This window comes from Anas acuta, chromosome 20, assembly GCF_963932015.1.
Source record: "Anas acuta chromosome 20, bAnaAcu1.1, whole genome shotgun sequence".
Lineage (NCBI taxonomy): Eukaryota > Metazoa > Chordata > Aves > Anseriformes > Anatidae > Anas > Anas acuta.
In genome coordinates this window covers 8,933,187-8,952,886 of record NC_088998.1, presented here as the reverse complement: position 1 = coordinate 8,952,886, position 19,700 = coordinate 8,933,187, and the positions used below count along the sequence as shown (strand labels likewise).

Below are 19,700 nucleotides of genomic sequence, written 5' to 3'. Positions count from 1 at the left end.
CGAATGCACCGGGACCAGGCCGCGGCCGCTCCGAACCCGCCCCTCTCGCCCGTCAGCCAATCGGAGTCAGCGCCGCGGTCAGCTGAGCCCAGGCACGTGACAGCGGGCAGCCAATGGGACGCGAGGCGGGGCAGCCCGGAGCAGCGCTGGGTCCTAGCGCCCGCCCGCTGCGGGAGGGGGGTGAGGGCGGGGGGCAGGAGCCGGTCCCGGTGCCGGTCCCGTTCCCGGTCCCGGTGGGGCCGCAGTGCCGCAGCGAGGCCCCGTTCTCCCCCGGCAGTTTCACTGTCCGTCCTCGGGCACTTCGGAGATGCTGTCTATGGACTTGAGGAGATCGGCCACCAGCTGCAGGGACTCCGCTCCCGACACCAGCTGCCTGCAGCGCGAGATGGGAGAGGAGGGTAAGGCACCAGGGCGGGGGTTTCCGAGCATTTTGCAGAAAAAATTTAAAAAAATCAATCGCAGGTTAGCAAAAAGGACAGGGACTAACTCACTCACCTGGCACAATAACATGAGACCCCAAGAAACCAACCCAACCCCCTGCAGCAGGGGAGAACACCACGTTAGAGGGGGGAGGATAACGCACCCAGGTGGCGTTTTTTGTCATTTTTCAGAAAAAAAATAAAGCACAGGTAACAAAAACAGGGACTAACCAGCTCACCTGGCACACACAAGACCCCAAGCTTCAATCCTAAAACCCAACCCACCAATAAACCCAACCCCGTGAGGTTTCGTGGTGCTCCTGATGCCAGTTTGGGGGTGGGAGGTGTTAGGGGCCGGTTTTGAGCCTCACCTCACTGCAGACCGTGAGTTCGCGATGACCGTGAGAAGGTTCTGGAAGGCAGCCTCGGCGTTCTGCTTCACCGCAGCCAGGCTCGCCGACTGCCCCGACCTCAGCGCTTCGTTCTCTGCCTTGTAGTTCTTCAGCTGAACCTTGGGAGGGAAAAATTAAAAAATATATAAAAAAAAGAAACACTTGATGTGAAAATAACCACAGAACTCGGCTGTGAGCAGGGTGAAGCAAGTATTGAGCGGATTTTTAGCCAGACCGCCTAGAGAGAAAGTCCTCCCAGCTCTGAGAGCCCCTACACGGGACTGTAACCTCTCTCCAATTTCCCTCCCTTCTTCATAAGGCATTTTCCTACAGGTAAATATCTATTTGCCTTGTAGCACTCCAGGCCTTCACCAACCCCAAGTACCAAACTGCGTTTGAGTGTGATGTGAAACTTAAGAAGAACTTTAAGTTCCAAGACAGCACCACAAAACAAGCACCAGATGTCACAAAAATGACATTAACAGTCAGCACAGAGCTTAAGCATTCTAATCCAGTACGTTTTTTATAACATTTGACAGGAAAAATGAGGTGTAGTTAGGAATTCTCAGTTTCCCTTTTGTAGCCTCGATGTCAAGATGCTCCCAAGTCCCAGTACGCTGAGCACGGCCTTAACGATAAACTGCTTCGTACCTGCAGTAAGGCATTTTCCTGTTTCAGTTTTGCAGCACTGTTTTCTGCTTTAAGAGCCCGTTTCTGGAAGAGAATAAAGATGACTGAAACCACAGCAGGCCTTAGGACACAGCAAGCAGCCTGAGGAACATCGGAATTCGCAATTCCAGCACAGAAATTAAAGTAAGTTTGTGTTGCAGCACCTCTTTCTCTAAATGCTTTATGAGGTGGGGATGGTGCACCCGGTCACCTCCCTCCTCTCCTCCCAGTTTTTCCTTTCTCATTATTAAGTGCAGTCCGTTACTTCCAACCATTACTTTTTTTTTTTCTTTGGACTAGAGGAAAATGTACCCAGAATAAGAAAGAAGGAAAAACTGCTCTTAGTTCATAAAGGAGGCATTTGCAGAACTCAGCAAAAAAGCAGCTGAAGGTGCTTATGAATACGAAAAATGGTATTTCTGCAGAGATCTCCCTTACCCCAGGCAATGAAAGGAGTTCTAGACTGGGACCCAGGCTTGCTATAAGCAAAAAACACAGCCCCATGGCAGAGTTGTTTAGTGCTCACGTGGGTGAAGCAATCACTTCAGCTTCCCTTGCTCTCCTGGGAGAGGAAGGAACAGAAGTGGAACTGCAAATTTCCAAGTGTGAACAAGGTTCTGCTGCTACGGGAAACACCACCACTTACTGTCATCAGCTGGAGATTTTGTTCCACGTGCTGCACCATGGCTTCTAAGTCCTGCGTTTCTTTCTCTTCTTTAATTTTGTTTTCCTCAAGCTTTCTTTCGAGTTTCCTCATCCTTAAAAAAAGAGAACATTCAGTAAGCAGTTAGAACATCTAATACCCTTGTAAGAAAATTCTCAGGAAGGAACAAGAAACTCAATTCTTCCACGTTATAAGAAAAGTTAAGTCTTCCCACAGCAGTACAGCTTCAGGCTGTAGCTCAGGGGATTTCTGCATTCAGCATCCACCAGCAGTAATTTAAACTATCCAGCTGAAGGCACAATGGCCATACAGAAAGTTCATCTGGTCACAGTTGGTCTAGCTAAGGTAATTCCCCAACAAACAGCTACCCCATCACCGTGGGATGTAAGCGTGGCTTACGCACTTGTCTGCTTGAGTTTCGGAGAGAATCTGAAGCTTATTGATCCTGCTTCTCAAACTGGCGTTCTCTTCTTTTAGCTAAAAAATAAAAGCTCCTATTAGAAACGAGGGCAGTCGTAAATAGGGTTAGTACGCTGCTAACATTCCAAGGCCAGGACCAGATGAAATAATTCAACTTTCTTATCTTTAGTGCTAAAAAGTGGCATTCGAGGTTACTTTCACACCTAGTTTTTCCCTCTCGATGCCACTTAACTTCACCTAACCCCGTAGGGCACAGAAACGAGGAAGCAAACAACCCGTGTAATTAGCCAACCGCTGTTTGTGTGAAATTATGAACTTGTGCAGTGACGAGGCCGCTCTCACCTCCTCGTAGCCGGGCGGCGGGGGGGGGGCTCCGAGGGGACCCTCACTGAAGGGGCCGGCGGCGAGGTGGGCCCGCTCCACGGCGCAGGGCCGGTAGCTGCCGCCCCATTCTTCTTCCTCGTCCTCCTCCTGCTCCTCTTCGTCGCCGGGGGCCGGGAGCAGCCCCCCCCGGGCACCTCGGGCCTGGCTGCGCACGAATTCGTGAAAGGAGAAGGGGTTGGGGCCGGGGTCGGGGCCGGGCTCCGCCGCCATCGCCTCAGCCCCCCTCAGGCAGCGCCCGGAGAGGGGTGCGGCTTCACCTCAGCGCACGCCCCGCCCACTTCGGCGAGCGAGCCAATCACCAGCCGCTTTCCGAACGTCTCCACCAATCCCTATCGAGAGGGGCGAGGCGCCGGGCGGAAGGGAAGCGCGGAGGGGACGGCAAGATGGCGGCCGCCATGGCCTGGCTGAGGCGCGGAGCGTGGGGCCCGGCCCGGCGGTGAGCGCGGGGCTGTGAGGGGAGAGGGGGGAGAAAATGGCGGGAGGCGGCGCTGAGGGGCCTCGGCCGTCCCCTCACGGCGGCTGCCGCTGTCCCCGCAGGTGCGGCCGGAGTTACAGCGCGGGAGGCGTCTCCCCCGGCGTGCCGCTGAGCTGCCCCCTGCCCGGAGTGCCCAAGGCGGTGTTCGCCGCCACAGAGGGCCGGGAGCGCTTCGAGACGCGGGTGACGGCGCTGGAGAACGGGCTGAGGGTGGCCTCGCAGAGGAAATTCGGGCAGTTCTGCACCGTGGGGCGTGAGTGGGGGGCGGGGGAGGAGGAGGAGGAGGAGGAGGAGGAGGAGGAGGAGGAGGAGGAGGAGGTGGCGGTGAAGGAGGAGGAGGAGAGGGGGGGATGATGGAGGAGGTGGGGATGAAGGAGGAGGAGGAGGAGGTGGGGATGAAGGAGGAGGAGGAGGTGGTGGGGATGAAGGAGGAGGATGCTGTCCTGTTCCACACCAAGGCCCTGTGCTGCCCCTGTGGTGTTCCCGTAGCAGCTGCTGAGGTAAAAGCCCCGCTAACCCCTCGCCTTCTCCCCCGCCAGTGCTCATCAACTCGGGATCGAGGCACGAGGCCAAGTACCTGAGCGGCATCTCGCACTTCTTGGAAAAGCTGGCCTTCTCTGTGAGTACCATGCCTGGTGTGCGCGGGTCCCTGTGTGAAATACCAAAAGCTGCCGGCAGCGTGAGTGACAGGGCAAGGGGAGAAAGAGCAGCTTGTCCTCACCGCGGCAGCATGGGTTTAATTTGTTTAAATGGGTGCTGATGGTATTGAAAGTCTGTCATGCTCTCATCTCTAACGTTAGTGACTCGTTAGTGACTTAAAGAACGTAGGAGGCATCTGTGATGGAGCAGGAGATGTTTGTTCTGAGCTATACCGAAGGGCTGTTAGTTCTCAGTCTGCTAATCCGTAACACCGGTGTCTTCGTTCTTAGTCCACAGCTCAGTTTGGCAGCAAAGATGAAATTCTCCTCACCTTGGAAAAGCATGGGGGCATTTGTGACTGTCAGGCTTCAAGGTATGAGGCTTTTCCTGCATCCTCGGTTACCCTAATGGTTGTAACGCGGTGGTTTGGGGTGGCTGAACCCTTGCTTTTTCTGGTGTGTGAGCGTAGAAGTTGCTTTTTGGTACTCAGTATCAGAAATCTGTTTCTGACAACTGCTAAGAAGTCCCAAAAGTGAACCTGGCAGGGTAATGGAAGGCAGTGCTGTTGCCTTTTCAAAGCACTTGATGCGTCGTGGCCTCTTTATCAATGGTGTCCTGAATTACGTTTACTGAATGCTCTGGGATGTGACTCCCCGGTGCAGAGCCCCTCTTGCCTTGCAGGGACACCATCATGTACGCTGTTTCTGCTGATGCCAAAGGCCTGGACACGGTGGTCAACTTGCTGGCAGACGTGGCACTGCAGCCCCGGTTATCAGGTCTGAGAACACAACATCTGCCTCAAAACGGAGTCCCAGAGCAGGACTCTGAGCGGGCTTGAGAGTACATCAGCTCATGCTTGTCAAGAAACTTCAGAGTTCTCCTGTACCCAGTGAGTACTTTGTGTGGTGGTGGCGATCTCTTGCTTCCTCTCTTATTATAGATGAAGAAATTGAGATGACTCGGATGGCCATACGGTTTGAGCTGGAGGACTTGAATATGAGACCTGATCCAGAGCCTCTCCTCACAGAAATGATCCATGCGGTAAAACACTGAAAAGTCCACGTTTTTATGTTTAGTGTCCTCTGTGAGACATGCTGCATACTTTCTCAGCTTTTCCTTAACTGCAGGGTTTATTTCAGACTATTTAGAAAACAGAGTGCTTCTGTTATTTAGATTTCAGTGAGGGAGAAATTTTGCTTTCCCTCCACTTTGAAATCACACTTATATGCGTAAGATTGTAACATAAATTAAAGCTAACCATAGCTTACTATTGCTAACATGTTGATTTATGCAGACGTTAGTAAAATAACACTCAGCCCATCCTCTCTTACATGTCTCAAACAGGCATAATTCTAAAACAAAGGGAAGGTTTAGGTTGAGGGCCTGAAGCAATATTTGCTGCTTCAATTTATGTTTCCTTTTAGGCAGCCTACAGAGAAAACACAGTTGGGCTGAACAGGTTCTGCCCAGTGGAAAACACTAACAAAATCGACCGGCAAGTGCTGCACTCGTACCTGCGCAACTACTACACGCCCGACAGGATGGTGCTGGCCGGGGTGGGAATCGAGCACGAGCAGTTGGTGGAGTGTGCCAAGAAATACCTGCTGGGCGTGGAGCCGGTGTGGGGCAGCGCGCAGGCCAAGGATGTGGACAGATCGGTGGCTCAGTACACGGGAGGCATCGTCAAGGTAACGGAAGGTGGAGGTGGCCTTTTCCTTCCTGTTGGAGGTTCAGATTTGGATTTGAATTGACTTTTTGTAGGATTTGCTTTTTTAAAAGTATGTACTGGTCATGTAGAAGTAGTCTGTGAATATGCAGTCCAAACAGACCATGGTAGCCATTACCTGGGTGACAGGTTAATTAACATGAATTTATCACGCTGAATAAAACAAACATGAAAATGTCCTAATAATTTGTTTGCTTTTCACACAGGTTGAAAAAGACATGTCAGATGTGAGTCTCGGCCCTACTCCAATCCCGGAGCTTACCCACATTATGATTGGGTTAGAAAGCTGCTCATTTTTAGTAAGTACCTGCCTGAAATGCTCTGTTTCGGTTGCTCTACTTGCAGACTCCCAGGCTACGATCTCTCATTACATAAGTGTTGGCACTCTCGCTGCTGATGGTGCGTGTACAGGCAGCTTTTTCACTGTCAGTATGATAAAGGCACTGACCTTTACACTCTTCTTGTGCCATGTTTCTTTTGGACTCTTTCTCTCTTTACTCATCCCTCACCCTTGAGCCCTGCTTGATTTCTGCTATTGGGTGACTGAATTTCTTGTTGCAATTCAGGAGGAAGACTTCATTCCCTTTGCAGTATTAAATATGATGATGGGAGGTGGTGGCTCCTTTTCAGCTGGCGGGCCTGGCAAAGGCATGTTCACTCGGCTGTACCTCAATGTACTCAACAGGTTTGTTTGTCTTCTTGATTAATGAATAGCAGAAACTGTCTTCTCTAGCAGATTGACATGGAAGGCCTCCTCTTGGGAAAGACAGTTTTACAGTTTATTCTGCCTGAAACATGCAGGGTTGATTTTTTTAGAAGGTATTCTGACAAGGTGATATAAAGGGCAAAAGTGACTAGGAGTCCTATCTTCCTCTGTTAGCCCAACCCATCCTTTCAACCAGGGAATATTAAAAGAATTGGCTCTAGGTACCAGTAGTACTGCTGTATCCTTCACTTTTTGGTCTCAAGGATGCTGATGGCAAGAAGGAAGGAGATAGCACACACAGAGAAATTGTCAGAGAAAGGGACTGACTGTTCCTACTAGCACTGCTGAGAATCTTGAAAATGAGCTAGGAGGGGACTCACTGTCCATGTGTGTCTAACTTTGACATTTAAGTTCTGTTTTCTAAACTTAAAAATTTTGTTTGCATACTTGTAGGCACCACTGGATGTATAATGCAACTTCTTACCACCACAGTTACGAGGATACAGGTCTCCTGTGTATACATGCCAGTGCTGATCCAAAACAGGTATTCAAAACCAGGTATCCTTAGAAAGTGATCGCGTCGCTTATTACCAAACAGTGATGTGAGAACTTTTGTACTTAAACACTGCAAAACTATTGGAATGTAACATCATATTTTCCTGAAATTGAGCTAGATGTTGAGCATGTTACGCTATTTTAATAGAGTAATTAATCATTGTTCTAACCTGTTCAAATACCTGTTTTTCTTAGGTTCGAGAGATGGTGGAAATTATCACGAGAGAATTCATCCTGATGGCAGGAGCAGTCGGAGAGGTCAGCAGCCTGACTTACAGACTACATAGGCAGTCTTTGAGCTGAAATAGTGCATTGTGTTGGCTTTGGCTGGGATGATTTTTCTGTAGATCAGCTACTTCATGTATTACTTTAAAAGAACATAGAAAATTTAGCAGAACATTCACAAAAAATTCTGCAAGCACCTTCCTCCTAGGTGCTCTGTAGGTCTTCACAGCATTATTTTTTAGGGCAAGGGAAAGGCCTTTTGCTCATTCTTAATGCCAAGAGTCTGCCTGTTAAGCAGTCAGCTGCCTTCTGTTTTCCCTTTCCTGAGGCAGCTTGTCTAAGAAAAAGCCCAGCTCCTTCATGGACCAGAATGTGGCACTAACACAGCCATCCCCGTGTTTTTCAGAAACTGATGGTAGCTTGTGTTAGAGAACAGTGGCCAGTCTTCTTTGAACACATTTGTATTTGCTGCTCATTCACAGGTAGAACTTGAGCGAGCAAAGACGCAGCTGAAGTCCATGCTCATGATGAACCTTGAGTCTAGGCCTGTTATCTTTGAAGATGTGGGACGCCAAGTGTTGGCCACAAACACAAGGAAACTACCTCACGAGCTCTGTGCCCTGATCAGTGAGTAAACTGTTTTTCCTTGCCTGGATTGAATTGTAGGTACAATCTGGGGGTGGCAACTTAAAATACATTCCTGTAGCAGTGGTGAATCACCTGAGAAAACATGGGGGCGTAAAGACTGGATACATATTTCAAACCGATCTTCTCAGTTGCTTGCAAGCAATACCATATTTATTTTTTTTCTGTTAGAAGAAAGGAAAAAGCTAAGTATGATAGAGAAGGTCCAGAGCTAGTGATTTGGTCTTCTCAGCTAGGGGGCTGACCCAGCATCATAGTAAAGCTGCTTCGTGCTATTTAACATGTAGTCGTCACAGCTCTGGCTTTCTTTTTTTTCTGCAGGTCAGGTGAAATCTGCTGACATCAAAAGAGTGGTCACTAAGATGCTTCATAAAAAACCAGCTGTGGCTGCACTGGGTGACTTAACGGATCTGCCCACGTATGAACACATCCAAGCAGCACTTTCCAGTAAGGATGGGCGACTTCCTCGGATGTACCGGCTCTTTCGATAAAGCAGCGCATCCTGCATGTATCTGAGAGACTTGCTTTTTTTTTTTTTTAATTTTTTTTGATTTATAATACTGCTGTGACTCCACTCCTTCCCCAGTCTTTCCAGGCATACTGTGCAAACATGGAGCTATGCTACAGCTGAGCAAAGCTGCTTCAGAACACTGGTCTGTGAAGGGCTCGTTACATTGGGCTTCTCAGCCCATCCTGGCTTTGGATGAGCCAGAGGAAGGCTGCTGTTAAAAGGCTTGGCTCACATACCTGAATTCAGAGACAATTTACAGCTGTTACAGAGGGGAACAAGTATTTGGTCAAAGTGAGTTAGGAAAATAGTTGTTATCCATCTGAAATCAGGCAACAAGTTTCCCGCAGTCCAGGTTCTGTTACAAACATCATGGATCACTTCTGTGTAATTTACCCTCTGGAATACTCTAAGACATTGTATGTCTGGGAATAACTTAACTTTGCTAGAACTCAGAGGAAAGTAGACCTATAGCATAACTTCCTGGGGAGTCCATAGATGGAGGTACTATACATAATGCTACATGGACACTCACTCTAGCCTGAAAGTAATTTTCTTGTTACTTGAAAGTGAATTATGCAAAAGAGTAGAAGGTTTTTTATGCCTGAATTGTTATTCAAAGGAGTCGCTGCTGCTGCACCTTAAACTTGTACCCTACTTTTCTTCAAATTGTCATACGATTAACTTAAGGTCTTGCAGAAAGACAGATCTTTCAGTTTTAACAGCAGCAATGGAGCCCAGCTAGCTAGTAGTTAAGATCAACAATGTTGAGGAAGCTTGTGATACCAAAAGTGACTGCCATGGGACTGCCATCATGTTACATAAAGAGAGGACAAATATTTGCCACTTAATTTCAAACTGAAGTATGGAGACCCAGAAGAGAGAAGATAAAATGGTTTGTTTTACATAATCCCTTAATACAGGGGCTTAAAAATGTAGGCAGCTGCATTGCAGCATTTCACGGACTTGGTGTATCTTGTAAGGAACAATGAAATTGGGAGCAGAACACTATGAGGCAGCTATGGTCTGCTTTATCACCGTACCTTTCTTTATGCAATTGGAAGAAAAGGTGTTGCTTCTTACAGAACCCATGGTATGGAAGTCTCATTCAGTTGTTGTGTATGTTTTTAAAGAAAATAAAGAGCCCTTGAAGTCACTGGAGTAAGTAGCAAGAGTTCTGAAATTCATCAGTAAAGGGTGAGGTTTCTTGAACTGGCAGATAAAATGCCCTCTGTTGGTGCTTGGGTTGAGCAAAACCAACCCATCTCTTCCAGCTGAAGAAAAATGCCCTAAGGTCCCCCAAAGGGTTAGCATGCATCAGAGTCACAATGCCCTGCAATAAGACCTGGCTCTCATTGAAGGTACCATAGTAATTTATTTATATTCCTTTAAAAAAGAAAGGAAATCCAAATCTCTGATGGCTACAGACAAGTCAGTGCCATAAATGTTTGTACCGCAGAACAGAAGCTCTGTCTTGGACAGGTTGCATAGTTAGCAGCACTTCCTCCCAATTGTTTGCATGGTGTTATGTACCGAGGTGATTATGATCCAGCCAATCTGTACCTATAAAGACTTTAAGAATTAGCTGTACTTACATTTTACCAGTGCCACACTGGTCCATGGGGTATCTTTAGCCTTAAGACAACACTACTTGGAAAAGAGCAAGTTATTCACAGTTCACTGAATGGGGACAAATAAAGGAAATGTAACTCATCAGAGGTAACAAATTGCACTGATTTCACTTGCTGCAGTTTCTCTGCATCCATCCTTGGTACTCAGTTAACATCTCGAACCATTTTGGTGGAGCATTACGCAGTAGCTGTATTTAAACCCTTGTTTTTACCTCAAGCATCCTGCTGCTGAAGGCAGGTAGTGTTTTATCACCCCTGCAGAGGGGAAACTATTTAAAGACAGGATTGCCTCAAGCAATCTCAACAGCCAAAGATAGGGTGTAAGAGATTGATATTTACCCTCCCTCCCCAACAGAAGGCCTATGGAATAATTATTAAAAAAGGCAAATGTTTACACACCTTGAACGTACAGTGGTACATTCACACAGATCTTGCTGTAGAGGACCAAAAAGCCGAGCGCAGGAGCGCCATCCTGAGACAAACTGCCCAAGTCCCCTGACTGGTCCCCGTTACACATTGACAGAATACTGCACATTTGGCTACAGATAAGGAAAAAAAGAACAACCCCACAACCTGTGTGGGCTTACCAGATCAAATCAAACAGACAAAACAAAACGTTCGCCTTTCTGCGGGTTTTTCTTTGGTCCCCTGCCCCCAGTCATGCCAATTCCAAGAGCTGTACATCCTGCGTGGAGTTACCTTAGAACCAAGAGACTGCATCTGGTTGCTTCCAAAGACAGCATGGTTAAAAATAAATCAGTTGCATCTGTTGGAATGGATGTCCTAAATAACTGACTCCATTTTCTTCAGCAAAAGCACTTGAGCTATATGGATTAGCTCATGCAAATGAATCCAGGATGAGATTTAAGACTTTCTCCACAAGCCACAGCAACTGCCAGAGGTGCTTAGGCAGACAATTCCCTGCAGATTTTGCCATGGCCTGAAATCTTCTTTCCGGGTACCTCTAACACAAGCGTCGCAGTTTTCAGCTCAGGAAATGCTACATATGCTGCTGGATTTTTGGTCCTTTTGCACTCGTCGATTCTGAACGTCCCTTGTAATCCGCCTCTTGATTCCGATTAAGTAGAGTTCTCTGTCAAACTGCCCTGCAGCAAGTGGAATACTACAGTATTCCAGAACATAAACACAAGCAATTAGAAAAGGCACAAATACATCCCCGTTTGCCCAACACTGTTCAACTAGTTCATACAACAAAGTCCAGATTTTTTTTATTATTATTATTATTTTATTTTTACCTTTTTGAGGTATTCAGATATACGGATATTGCTGCTGTGGGAGAAAATAAATGAAACAAAGTTCTTCACTATAAATTTAATTGAAGAACATATTGGTCATAGAAGGCAAATGTACTTTCAACTTAAGCATGAAAATGCCTGCATTCATAAGAGATACAGATAGTGGGCATTGTTTATGTCTCTAAAACAAAAACAATACTTGGTCCAAAGCTAAACTAGCTTATTGTAAACCTGGTGCCCTCACTAGTATGGTTCCTGCAGAACAACAGCTCTGTTCTGCACAAGCCAGAAGGAAATCCTAGCAGCCCACCCTCTGCAATACTTCTATTTAACAGATATTTAATATCTGTAAACAAACAAACAAAAAGAAAATCCAATTCTAACTGCACTACTTATCAAGTGCTCTGAGAAGCCATGATTTTCTAGATACTCGGCTTTTGAAATTCTTAAGCATGCTACTCACAAAAAAGTGGCAAACTAAGTTTCAGTGACTTCACTAAATTTTCTAAGTTCTACTAGCACAGCAGCCAACAGTGGAACATGAATTAAAACGGAGGATCTCAAAATTCTCCACTGGCACATAGCTATGTTGAAATGCAACCACCACTGGGGAGTGCAAACAGCACTGACCCCAAAAAGGGAAAGAGGAATAGAAGAGGAGAGTTATCCGTGCTAATAGGAAAAGCAGAGAACTGCATCTCAGATAAAACGCAGAGTCACAGTCAATTGCAGTAGATTCCAATTATCTCCCTCAGGAGAATTAAGGGACCTGGCAGCAAGGATTTCTGATGTCAGGGCAAGGCTTAAGCACTATTACTGCTCTGAGCACTGACAGTCTGTGTTGGGTAAAAAACCCAAACATGCTACAGGGAGCTGCAGGGGATTAACTCTATTTCAGGAAGAACACCGAATCCCTGAAAGTCCCTGAGGGGACAAACTCTGAAGAGCAGCATGTCCTTGTCACTGCGGTCACGTGCAAAGAACAGCATAAGCAGGTACTTACTTGTCTCTGCCAGGCCTCACTTTCACACGGAACAACGCAAACACAGGCCGATGGTCCGAAGTTTTGATCACAGGACACGATGAGTACTTGACAGCATGGATGTCATCTCTGTACCGACTGCGGAACACTACTCGATCCTGGGGGACAGAAAAGAGAGAGGAAACTGATGGTAACTCCCTTTGCACATCTGTGCTGAAGAGAAGCACTTGTTCAAAAATGCCAGCATGGCTGCATGTCCTGCAGACCAACTGCTGCAGGGAGCATATCCAAGGCAGCTTTTTACTGCATGTGAGAATCCCCTCTGGAGGCAGGTAAGAGCCTGAGCAGCCCCTCCAAGCACACTGCTCCCAAATCATCTCTTACTGTGTAGGAAGGAGTCCGTTGTTTGGAGGTGGTGTCATAGCTGTCTTTTCCTATGTCAAACTTGTAGGAAGGACGGAAACGAATGTCAGCCTCTTGGAATCCTTTGAAAATAGATCCTGTAGGGGAAGGGGAGAACAGCATGAACAACAAAACTCCTTCCTACAACCTGGCACACTTTCTGCACTTCTTTGACACTGTTGAACTAATGCTGGCTGGCAACTGCAGGCATGTACATTCGTGACTATAGAAACCTGGGCCTGGGCTCTGGAAAGGTAGGAGGTTCCAAGTTCTTACACAGTGAGAATGAAGAGCTAGTCTGTTGCTATTTAAACAAACAACACTTGGTGTATGCACTTCCCCTTCCCCTGAAAGCTCCCAATGCTTTGCGTATGCTGCCTTTTCAAATCTAAACGCCCTAGGTGCTGTGAGAGAATGATGTCCAGCATCGGGATGAAACAAAGCAATAAATAGCCCAGGAGATTACACAAGGTACACAGCAAAATGCAGAATTCCCTTTAATAGACTGCCACTGGATTCGACAGCATTTGAGTTCTCTTTTTAGAGATCTTAACAAAAAGCAGTGAAGGTCTTTAGGAAATAGGAACCTGGCTGTAACTATTTCTGTGTGTAGGAATCTTTGTTCCTGGAGACTGGGGAGAAAAACAGTTGTTGCTCACCTCTACTCATTTCACTGGTAAGCTGGTCATATGCCAGGAGTTTGGACACGCCTGTTTCTGGGTTCTGGTTCAAGATGGAATCCACAGTTTCACGATCCTTATTTAGTCGGAAATTGAAGTCACCAAACCAGAACACTTCATCAAACCGAGTTGTGACATCACCTGCAAGTTCAAGGCAGAAGCATCAGCATAAAGGTGAACACTCTGAAAAGTTCCAAAACCAGAAAAAAACAAACACCATCCTCACACAAAAAGACGTGGTCTGTTTTATCTATTGCCTCAAAGAAGCAGTCCCATTCTCTCTTCCCTCGTGCACTCTTTCACTCTACACTAACTCTGTTCATTTGGGCTCATAACACCAGAATGTTTTCACACTTACTAGAGCTGGATCGATACGGATTTGTGTCCGGAACATTCTTGGGAAGTGTAAGTGCTTGAATGGTTTTATTGTAGTCCAGCTTCCTCTCATTCACCTTACTGTCTCCAGCTGAAAAACCAAAAGCCCACTACTGGCAACAATGCATCGTTTTCATTTAATTACCATATCTGATTACAACAGCAGCAACTTTCGATGGAGATCAGACATATTCCACATGTAAAATGGAACACTGACCCAGGGAGCACACAGACTTAAAAAATAACAGCAGAAAGTGTGGAAAAAGGAATACAAATTAACAGAGTTCATTTTTGTTTTTTCTAAATAGTTCCTTTTCAAGTTTGCTACCAAAAAATTCCCCCATCCCTTACTGTTTTCTCAGCAGCTCAGCAGCCCCAAGCTTTAACTTGGTCTGTCTGTTCCTGTATCCCCCTGCAGCTTTTTTACTTTTGTATATCAACCTCCCTCCACCCTCAGTCAGAACACTTCTACCAAGACTGTAAGCATCTCACATGTGAAGTGGGAGGTAATGAAGAGAAAGGAGGTCCCAAAAAACGTGAAGCAGATTCCCAGAGCTCCCTTGGTTTTGATCTGAGATACGATTCGAGTTGTCACCGTGGCATATTCCACTTCTGGAAGGAGAAAGAGAAGCTGCCGTTAGAGAGAAGCCTCCAAAGACAGTGAGCAGGAAAGTCAGGAGGGGGACAGCCCTGGAGAAAAGGCCAAGACACCTGATGGCAGCAGTCCTTTCACCTCCCTATTCTCCAGCTCACACTGGACCACACACCTGAGCAGAACCAGATCAGGTCCCTTCGAATGAAGACTGACATGTAGAGCACTCCGTGCGCAGCAGAGTAGAGCATGACATAGTGGGGGCCCAGTGTCTCTTGCAGGCGGATCTCCCACTCTCTTCTGCAGGAAAGAACAACAGCTGCATCACAAGGACAGCACGAGAGACAATAACCAGGAAAGAAAATCAGCATTTTGAGAACAATGTAATCCCTCTCATGAAAAAAGGCAAGCAAGCATAAGCAAAACCTCCCCTGCCAAAGCAACGCTGCTGGTCAGCCCGATTTGTAACCACGTATGCCATGTGGCAGGGTCTGCGTGTTGGTGAGTTGGCGCTTCCAAATCTGAGGAAAACCAAGTCCAACTGGAAAGATCCTAAAAAAGCAGGGTCTGACACGAAGCTTCAACCTGCTTTTGTAGGGTCTGTCCATCTCAGATGGTCTAGAAAATTTGGAGCAACATACTAGTATTTAGCACAAGGTTGCTAACACTTAAATTCAGCCAGTGAGCTGGGTTACAGCTGGCTCAGAAGCCCACTGAACAGGAGTTTTTCTATTTGCTGCCCTGGAAACAGGGCCAAGTTCTATATTCACAGATTTTGTGCCATTTTCCTCTAAAACCCATTTTCCCTGGTACTCATGCAATAAAGTTCACTGACATTAAATGGGTGGTTTATGGGTGGTTTTTCTAAAAAGAAAAAGGGATGGTTCATTACATTGTTTTTGCTACCTGTCTGGACAGCCTTCCTGAACTCCGATGACATACATGTCCTGGGCATAGTCAGGATCTGTTGGTAACAAGAAGTCATCCAGATTCACTGGAAGTTCCTGTTATTAAAAAAAATAATAATAAAAAGCAAAGATTTACTACAAAAGTAGAAGGAAAGCCCAGGCGAAGCTATAGATTCCACAGTATAAGCAAACAACTTGGGCTTCAAAAATGGATTAAGTGGTAATACTGAGAATATTCCTTCCCAGAGGCAGACTTCAACTGCTGCCAGTCCAGCAGTAACCAATACTCCACAGTTCAGCCATGTGGTCTGATACTGTGACATCTTTAATTTCCTGTAATGCGTTTTTTTTACCAAGTTCATAGGCTGTTTACCAAACACCACAAGGGGTTGCTTGTGTTCTTCCAAGCACAGCATCTCAATCAACGGGTTGAATCCATCCTGAATTCCTGCGCTACGTAAAGATGTAAGCAGGAGGCCACGCTCTTTTTCAGAGATGTTCTCTTTGTAAGTACTAAATAATCAGCCATTTTCACACGACCTTAATTGCAACGGAGCATAATGGAGCTGCCACAAAATGCCAGAGGAGCACTAGGAAGCTCGCTGTTTTCATACCCAATATCTGAGGAACCCTATTCCAATGACTCACCAAGGTGAACATGAGAGGGTAAAGACACTGAACTCTGGTTGATTAGGAACACAATCATGAACAGAAAAAAGTATCATACCAGCCCTTGTAATAAATACGGGGTAACTCTACCACTGCCAGAAGAACTCTAGAGGACTGATGTGCACATACCTTCTGACCTTGCATGTTCCAGGTAGCCACAAAAATTCCAATATTCCGATCAGGGAAATATCTGCTAAGCTCTTCTGCTCCCAGTAAGGCACCGTTTGCCAGAAGGCTGCCTTCCAAATAGCTTCTGCAAACAGAAGACCCATTAAAAAGCATCTCAGAAAATGGTGTGACAGTTGAAATAATGATTTGTAACGCTTGAATCTCAAGTATATACATTTAGCTCAAGAAAACAGAGTTTAGTCTTTATATACTGTTCTGTTTGCTTAAAGTTCATTAGAACATTTGCAGTTTTCAGAAACCCATAGTTTAGTGTAATTGACTTTGCAGGGAAATACAAGACAGCCCAAGCCCTGGTTATTCCCTTGGTAAGGTGTAAGACCAAAAGCAGATGCAACATGCCTCCAGGTTACCAGTGCAGAGGGCACTTCAGCCACGTGCCAAGCCTTATGCTCTGCTCACATCTCAGTACTCATCAACAAGAGACAACCCTTACAGGGAGCTCGTGGATCATGCACAAGAGAGCAAAATTGTCATAAACCAGCCAGGACACAAGCACGATGGTGAGACTGACGGTGCATGGGTTTTGTGATCAAAGACTTATGCTTCCCAACCCTTCTTCCCCCTTCGTATGTGATTTATTGAGTCTGAGGTCACGTTCCACACAGACAGCTCTGCCCCACGCTGCCTGCCTCTCCAGACACCACACTGTTCACAAAAGCAAGGGGTATTGGCAAAAGGAGAGCAAGTTAAATAAGCATTTTTAATCTTCCTTAAGCTCCATGAGTAACGATGACAGCATGGTGTTAGGCAGTGCTGCACAACCCACTGGCCTGCACAGCTCCTCACCTGATGCCGACAGCTTTTCAGAAGGAAGTGCAAGAAAACCCCGGACAAACACATAGCAATCTGAGTGGAATCTCATTTTTCCTCAAGAAATTCGTGGAAAACCTGGGGCAGAGGAGCTCCTGAGATACACCAAAATGGTTTACAGTGGATAATTTATTCTTGCTAGAAGCCAAATCTCAACACCTGCAGAGGACAGTCACCTTACAGGACGGTAGCAGGCACGTGTGGGCAACTACCACTGATAGTTTCAAACTAAAATATTTGTGTAGGGGGATTTCTTTTCCTGCCTAAATTAAAATTTATTTTCAGTTCAAACCCAAGGTATTTTTCGTAGATTACAAAATATATATACATATTCCCAAGTGTTGGTGTGCACAGCTACTGTTCCCTACCTTTCAAAACAGCTTAAATACTACATGGAAGTTGACAGCAAATCTTACTTTCGCTTATAAAAAACAATACACAACCCCAAGGAGAGAATATACAGTATCTGAACTCATCTTTTCATCTTCAAACTGTTGCCACTCACCAAAGCAAGTTAAAGAACCCAGAACTCTTGTGATTTACCCATCAGTCCGACGTTCCCTGCCCCTGAGCAGCAGGATTCTGTGCGGCAGCTGGCACCTACCCACAAACAGCAAGCTTTGCCACGAGAAGCTGGGCGACGTACCTGTTCCGGACATCCTTGGAACGAATGGGGGTGAGCAGGCTGAACGTGGATTTCATGGAGTCTGTGGAGCAATTATCGTAGACCATCCCATTGCCGTGTAGCCTGGTATCGCTCAAGCTGCTGCTCACCCTCCCAAACTTGTGCTGAGAATAATGGCGATAATCCATAAAATCTGAGTCAATCCTATTAGCTGTCCTCAGCGTGTGAGAGGCCACGTTGAGCTCCATGGGTGGCAGAGGTCGAGCCGGCATTATTTGGGACAGCCGGGGTTTGCTGCCTGCAAACGCTTTCCCGCGCAGAAGCCCACCAAAGGCACTGGAGATCTCGGAGGCTCGTTTCCCCAGGTCCGAAGTGCTTCCTCTGCTTTTCCCCATGGGACTGGCTTCTGAGGCATCTGGTGAACTGTGCAAGGAATTCGGCTCGCAACACTGACTGCAGGGGGTTGCTCTGCCCCTGACGGGAGGGCTGAGGGACGCTTCCTGCAGAGAACCATTTGAGGAGCTCGTCTCGTTGGGATCTGTCAGACTTTCCTGACTAGTTCTAAACCTCCTCCACCTCCTCCAGTTTTTCTCATCCAGAGACGCCGCACGCTCCAGTCGGGGTTTCCTAGGAGGCCTTGGGGTGATTGATTTAATTTTCATATTAGCTTTGAGTTCATCCGGTAGAAGCTTTATGGTTTCATTTAAAGAGGTGTCTTCACGTCGAGGATCTTCAAAGGTAAGCACGCCATTGCCACTGGCCTCCTTCTTCGCCGCTTTGCCAGCTTTTTTAGCCTGCAGGTCCTGTACTGCTCCACCTCCGGTGCTCTGAGTAACACATGCCCCTGAGTGCTGGGAAAATCCATTTAGAGCACTCATTCTCCTCCTGCGTGCCAGCTACGGACGCTGCTCCATAGGTAGGGTAACTCACAGCATGCCTCCCTTTCCTCTTGCTTAATCTGTAGGTTCACAGTGCTTTAACCAAGCCAGGAAGGCATGGGGTGTGAAGACAGTTCGGTCTTTAGCTGAGAACGAAGGGAAGGCGTACGTGCAGGCAGATGCATCGTCTGCAAAATGTCAAGAGGCGGAATACCTGAATTTTTCCAAGAGAAACAGGTAAGAATACAGATTTACTGAGCTGCAAACGGCGGTCCGTAATCATGAACCAAGCTCCCGACAGGACTCCATTCTAGAACGTTTCAATCCTTGTGACAACCTTGTTAGGAAACCAATGGTATTGTCGTTTCGACACGAGCAGAACAATGAACTAACTTCCCGGGTGACGCAGGCATCACGGCTACAAACACATTTCTTTAAGAAGAGGCTGTGTAAAGCGTTAGCGTGAAAGCAACTTAGAAATTCCCTTAAAACCCTGTGTTGCTGTTTTTACGCTCAGGACGGCCCCGCTGTGCAGTGAGTCAGGGCACAAGCAGCCTCCAGGCTGCCCCCAGCCAGGAAATTTCCAGCCTCCACCTCAGCCTCCGCACAGGGACACCGCTGCCACCTCCCCCGATTTCACCCCAAACCTTGCTGTTAACACCCTGAAGCTACCTCCCTGGCAGGGCAGCTCGAGGGCTGCAGCAGCAGGGTGGAAGGCAGACAGGCTCCTCAGCGTTATGCCCCCCCGAGCATCTCACCTGAGGAGCCCCACAACCCCCCCACCCCAAGGCGCGACCCCTCTGAAGCGCCCAGCGCGGTTCTCTTATATCACGTCAGGCTCCCAGCGCCTTGCAGGGACCTCGGGGGGGGGCTCTGCCGGCTCCTCTCCGCTCCCCCGGCACCCGAGCTCACCGCTGAGGGGTCCCCGCCGCCGCCGCCGCCTCACGGGGCCGGGCGCCCCCCGCCTGCCGCCGGCCCGGGCCCCGCCAGCTCCGCCCCGGCTGCTCCAGGCCCGGCCGCAGCAACCGCGGCTCCGGGAGCGCCCCCTGGAGGCCGGAGGAGCGCCCCGCCAGGGCCCGGCCCTGAGGCAAAAAGCGGCCCCGGGGGCTCGCTAACCTCAAGACCAAGCCTTTTTCGCTTAAAAATTAAAAATTAAAAGCTCCTCTTAGCCTACTTCTTCGGTTTGTAACATTTCAACGTTTATAAAGCGCAAACTGCTTCCCGTGCGGTCTCCGCAGCTCGCTTTAAGCAGGGCTTTTAGCCCTTTCCGCGCACT

At 47.5% G+C, this 19,700-nt stretch overlaps 3 protein-coding genes across 4 annotated transcripts; 1 reads left to right on the top strand and 2 right to left on the bottom strand.

Moving 5' to 3' along the window:
- Nucleotides 1-21: 21 nt before the first annotated feature.
- Nucleotides 22-3,217, bottom strand: ENTR1 (endosome associated trafficking regulator 1). The gene is made up of 6 exons (XM_068656922.1): nucleotides 2,907-3,217; nucleotides 2,548-2,621; nucleotides 2,127-2,238; nucleotides 1,463-1,525; nucleotides 791-930; nucleotides 22-373 (listed from the first exon to the last, which is right to left on the bottom strand). The coding sequence occupies exons 1-6, from the start codon at nucleotides 3,156-3,158 to the stop codon at nucleotides 280-282; spliced, it is 735 nt and encodes a 244-aa protein (XP_068513023.1). The 5' UTR covers nucleotides 3,159-3,217; the 3' UTR covers nucleotides 22-279.
- A 44-nt stretch (nucleotides 3,218-3,261) lies between these two features.
- Nucleotides 3,262-9,588, top strand: PMPCA (peptidase, mitochondrial processing subunit alpha). The gene is made up of 13 exons (XM_068656920.1): nucleotides 3,262-3,384; nucleotides 3,486-3,676; nucleotides 3,963-4,042; nucleotides 4,353-4,435; nucleotides 4,744-4,838; nucleotides 5,003-5,103; nucleotides 5,487-5,750; nucleotides 5,995-6,087; nucleotides 6,355-6,473; nucleotides 6,948-7,038; nucleotides 7,245-7,307; nucleotides 7,757-7,901; nucleotides 8,241-9,588. The coding sequence occupies exons 1-13, from the start codon at nucleotides 3,332-3,334 to the stop codon at nucleotides 8,408-8,410; spliced, it is 1,548 nt and encodes a 515-aa protein (XP_068513021.1). The 5' UTR covers nucleotides 3,262-3,331; the 3' UTR covers nucleotides 8,411-9,588.
- A 194-nt stretch (nucleotides 9,589-9,782) lies between these two features.
- On the bottom strand, nucleotides 9,783-19,453 carry INPP5E (inositol polyphosphate-5-phosphatase E). 2 transcript variants are annotated; one of them, XM_068656910.1, is made up of 11 exons: nucleotides 19,337-19,453; nucleotides 17,568-18,638; nucleotides 16,052-16,175; nucleotides 15,252-15,349; nucleotides 14,521-14,645; nucleotides 14,246-14,365; nucleotides 13,737-13,844; nucleotides 13,358-13,519; nucleotides 12,681-12,796; nucleotides 12,318-12,454; nucleotides 9,783-11,181 (listed from the first exon to the last, which is right to left on the bottom strand). In XM_068656910.1, the coding sequence occupies exons 2-11, from the start codon at nucleotides 18,422-18,424 to the stop codon at nucleotides 11,049-11,051; spliced, it is 1,980 nt and encodes a 659-aa protein (XP_068513011.1). In that variant the 5' UTR covers nucleotides 18,425-18,638; nucleotides 19,337-19,453; the 3' UTR covers nucleotides 9,783-11,048. The 2 variants fall into 2 exon arrangements, with proteins under 2 accessions (XP_068513011.1, XP_068513012.1); XM_068656911.1 differs by having other exon boundaries at nucleotides 17,568-18,612; nucleotides 19,337-19,439.
- Between the last annotated feature and the right edge of the window lie 247 nt (nucleotides 19,454-19,700).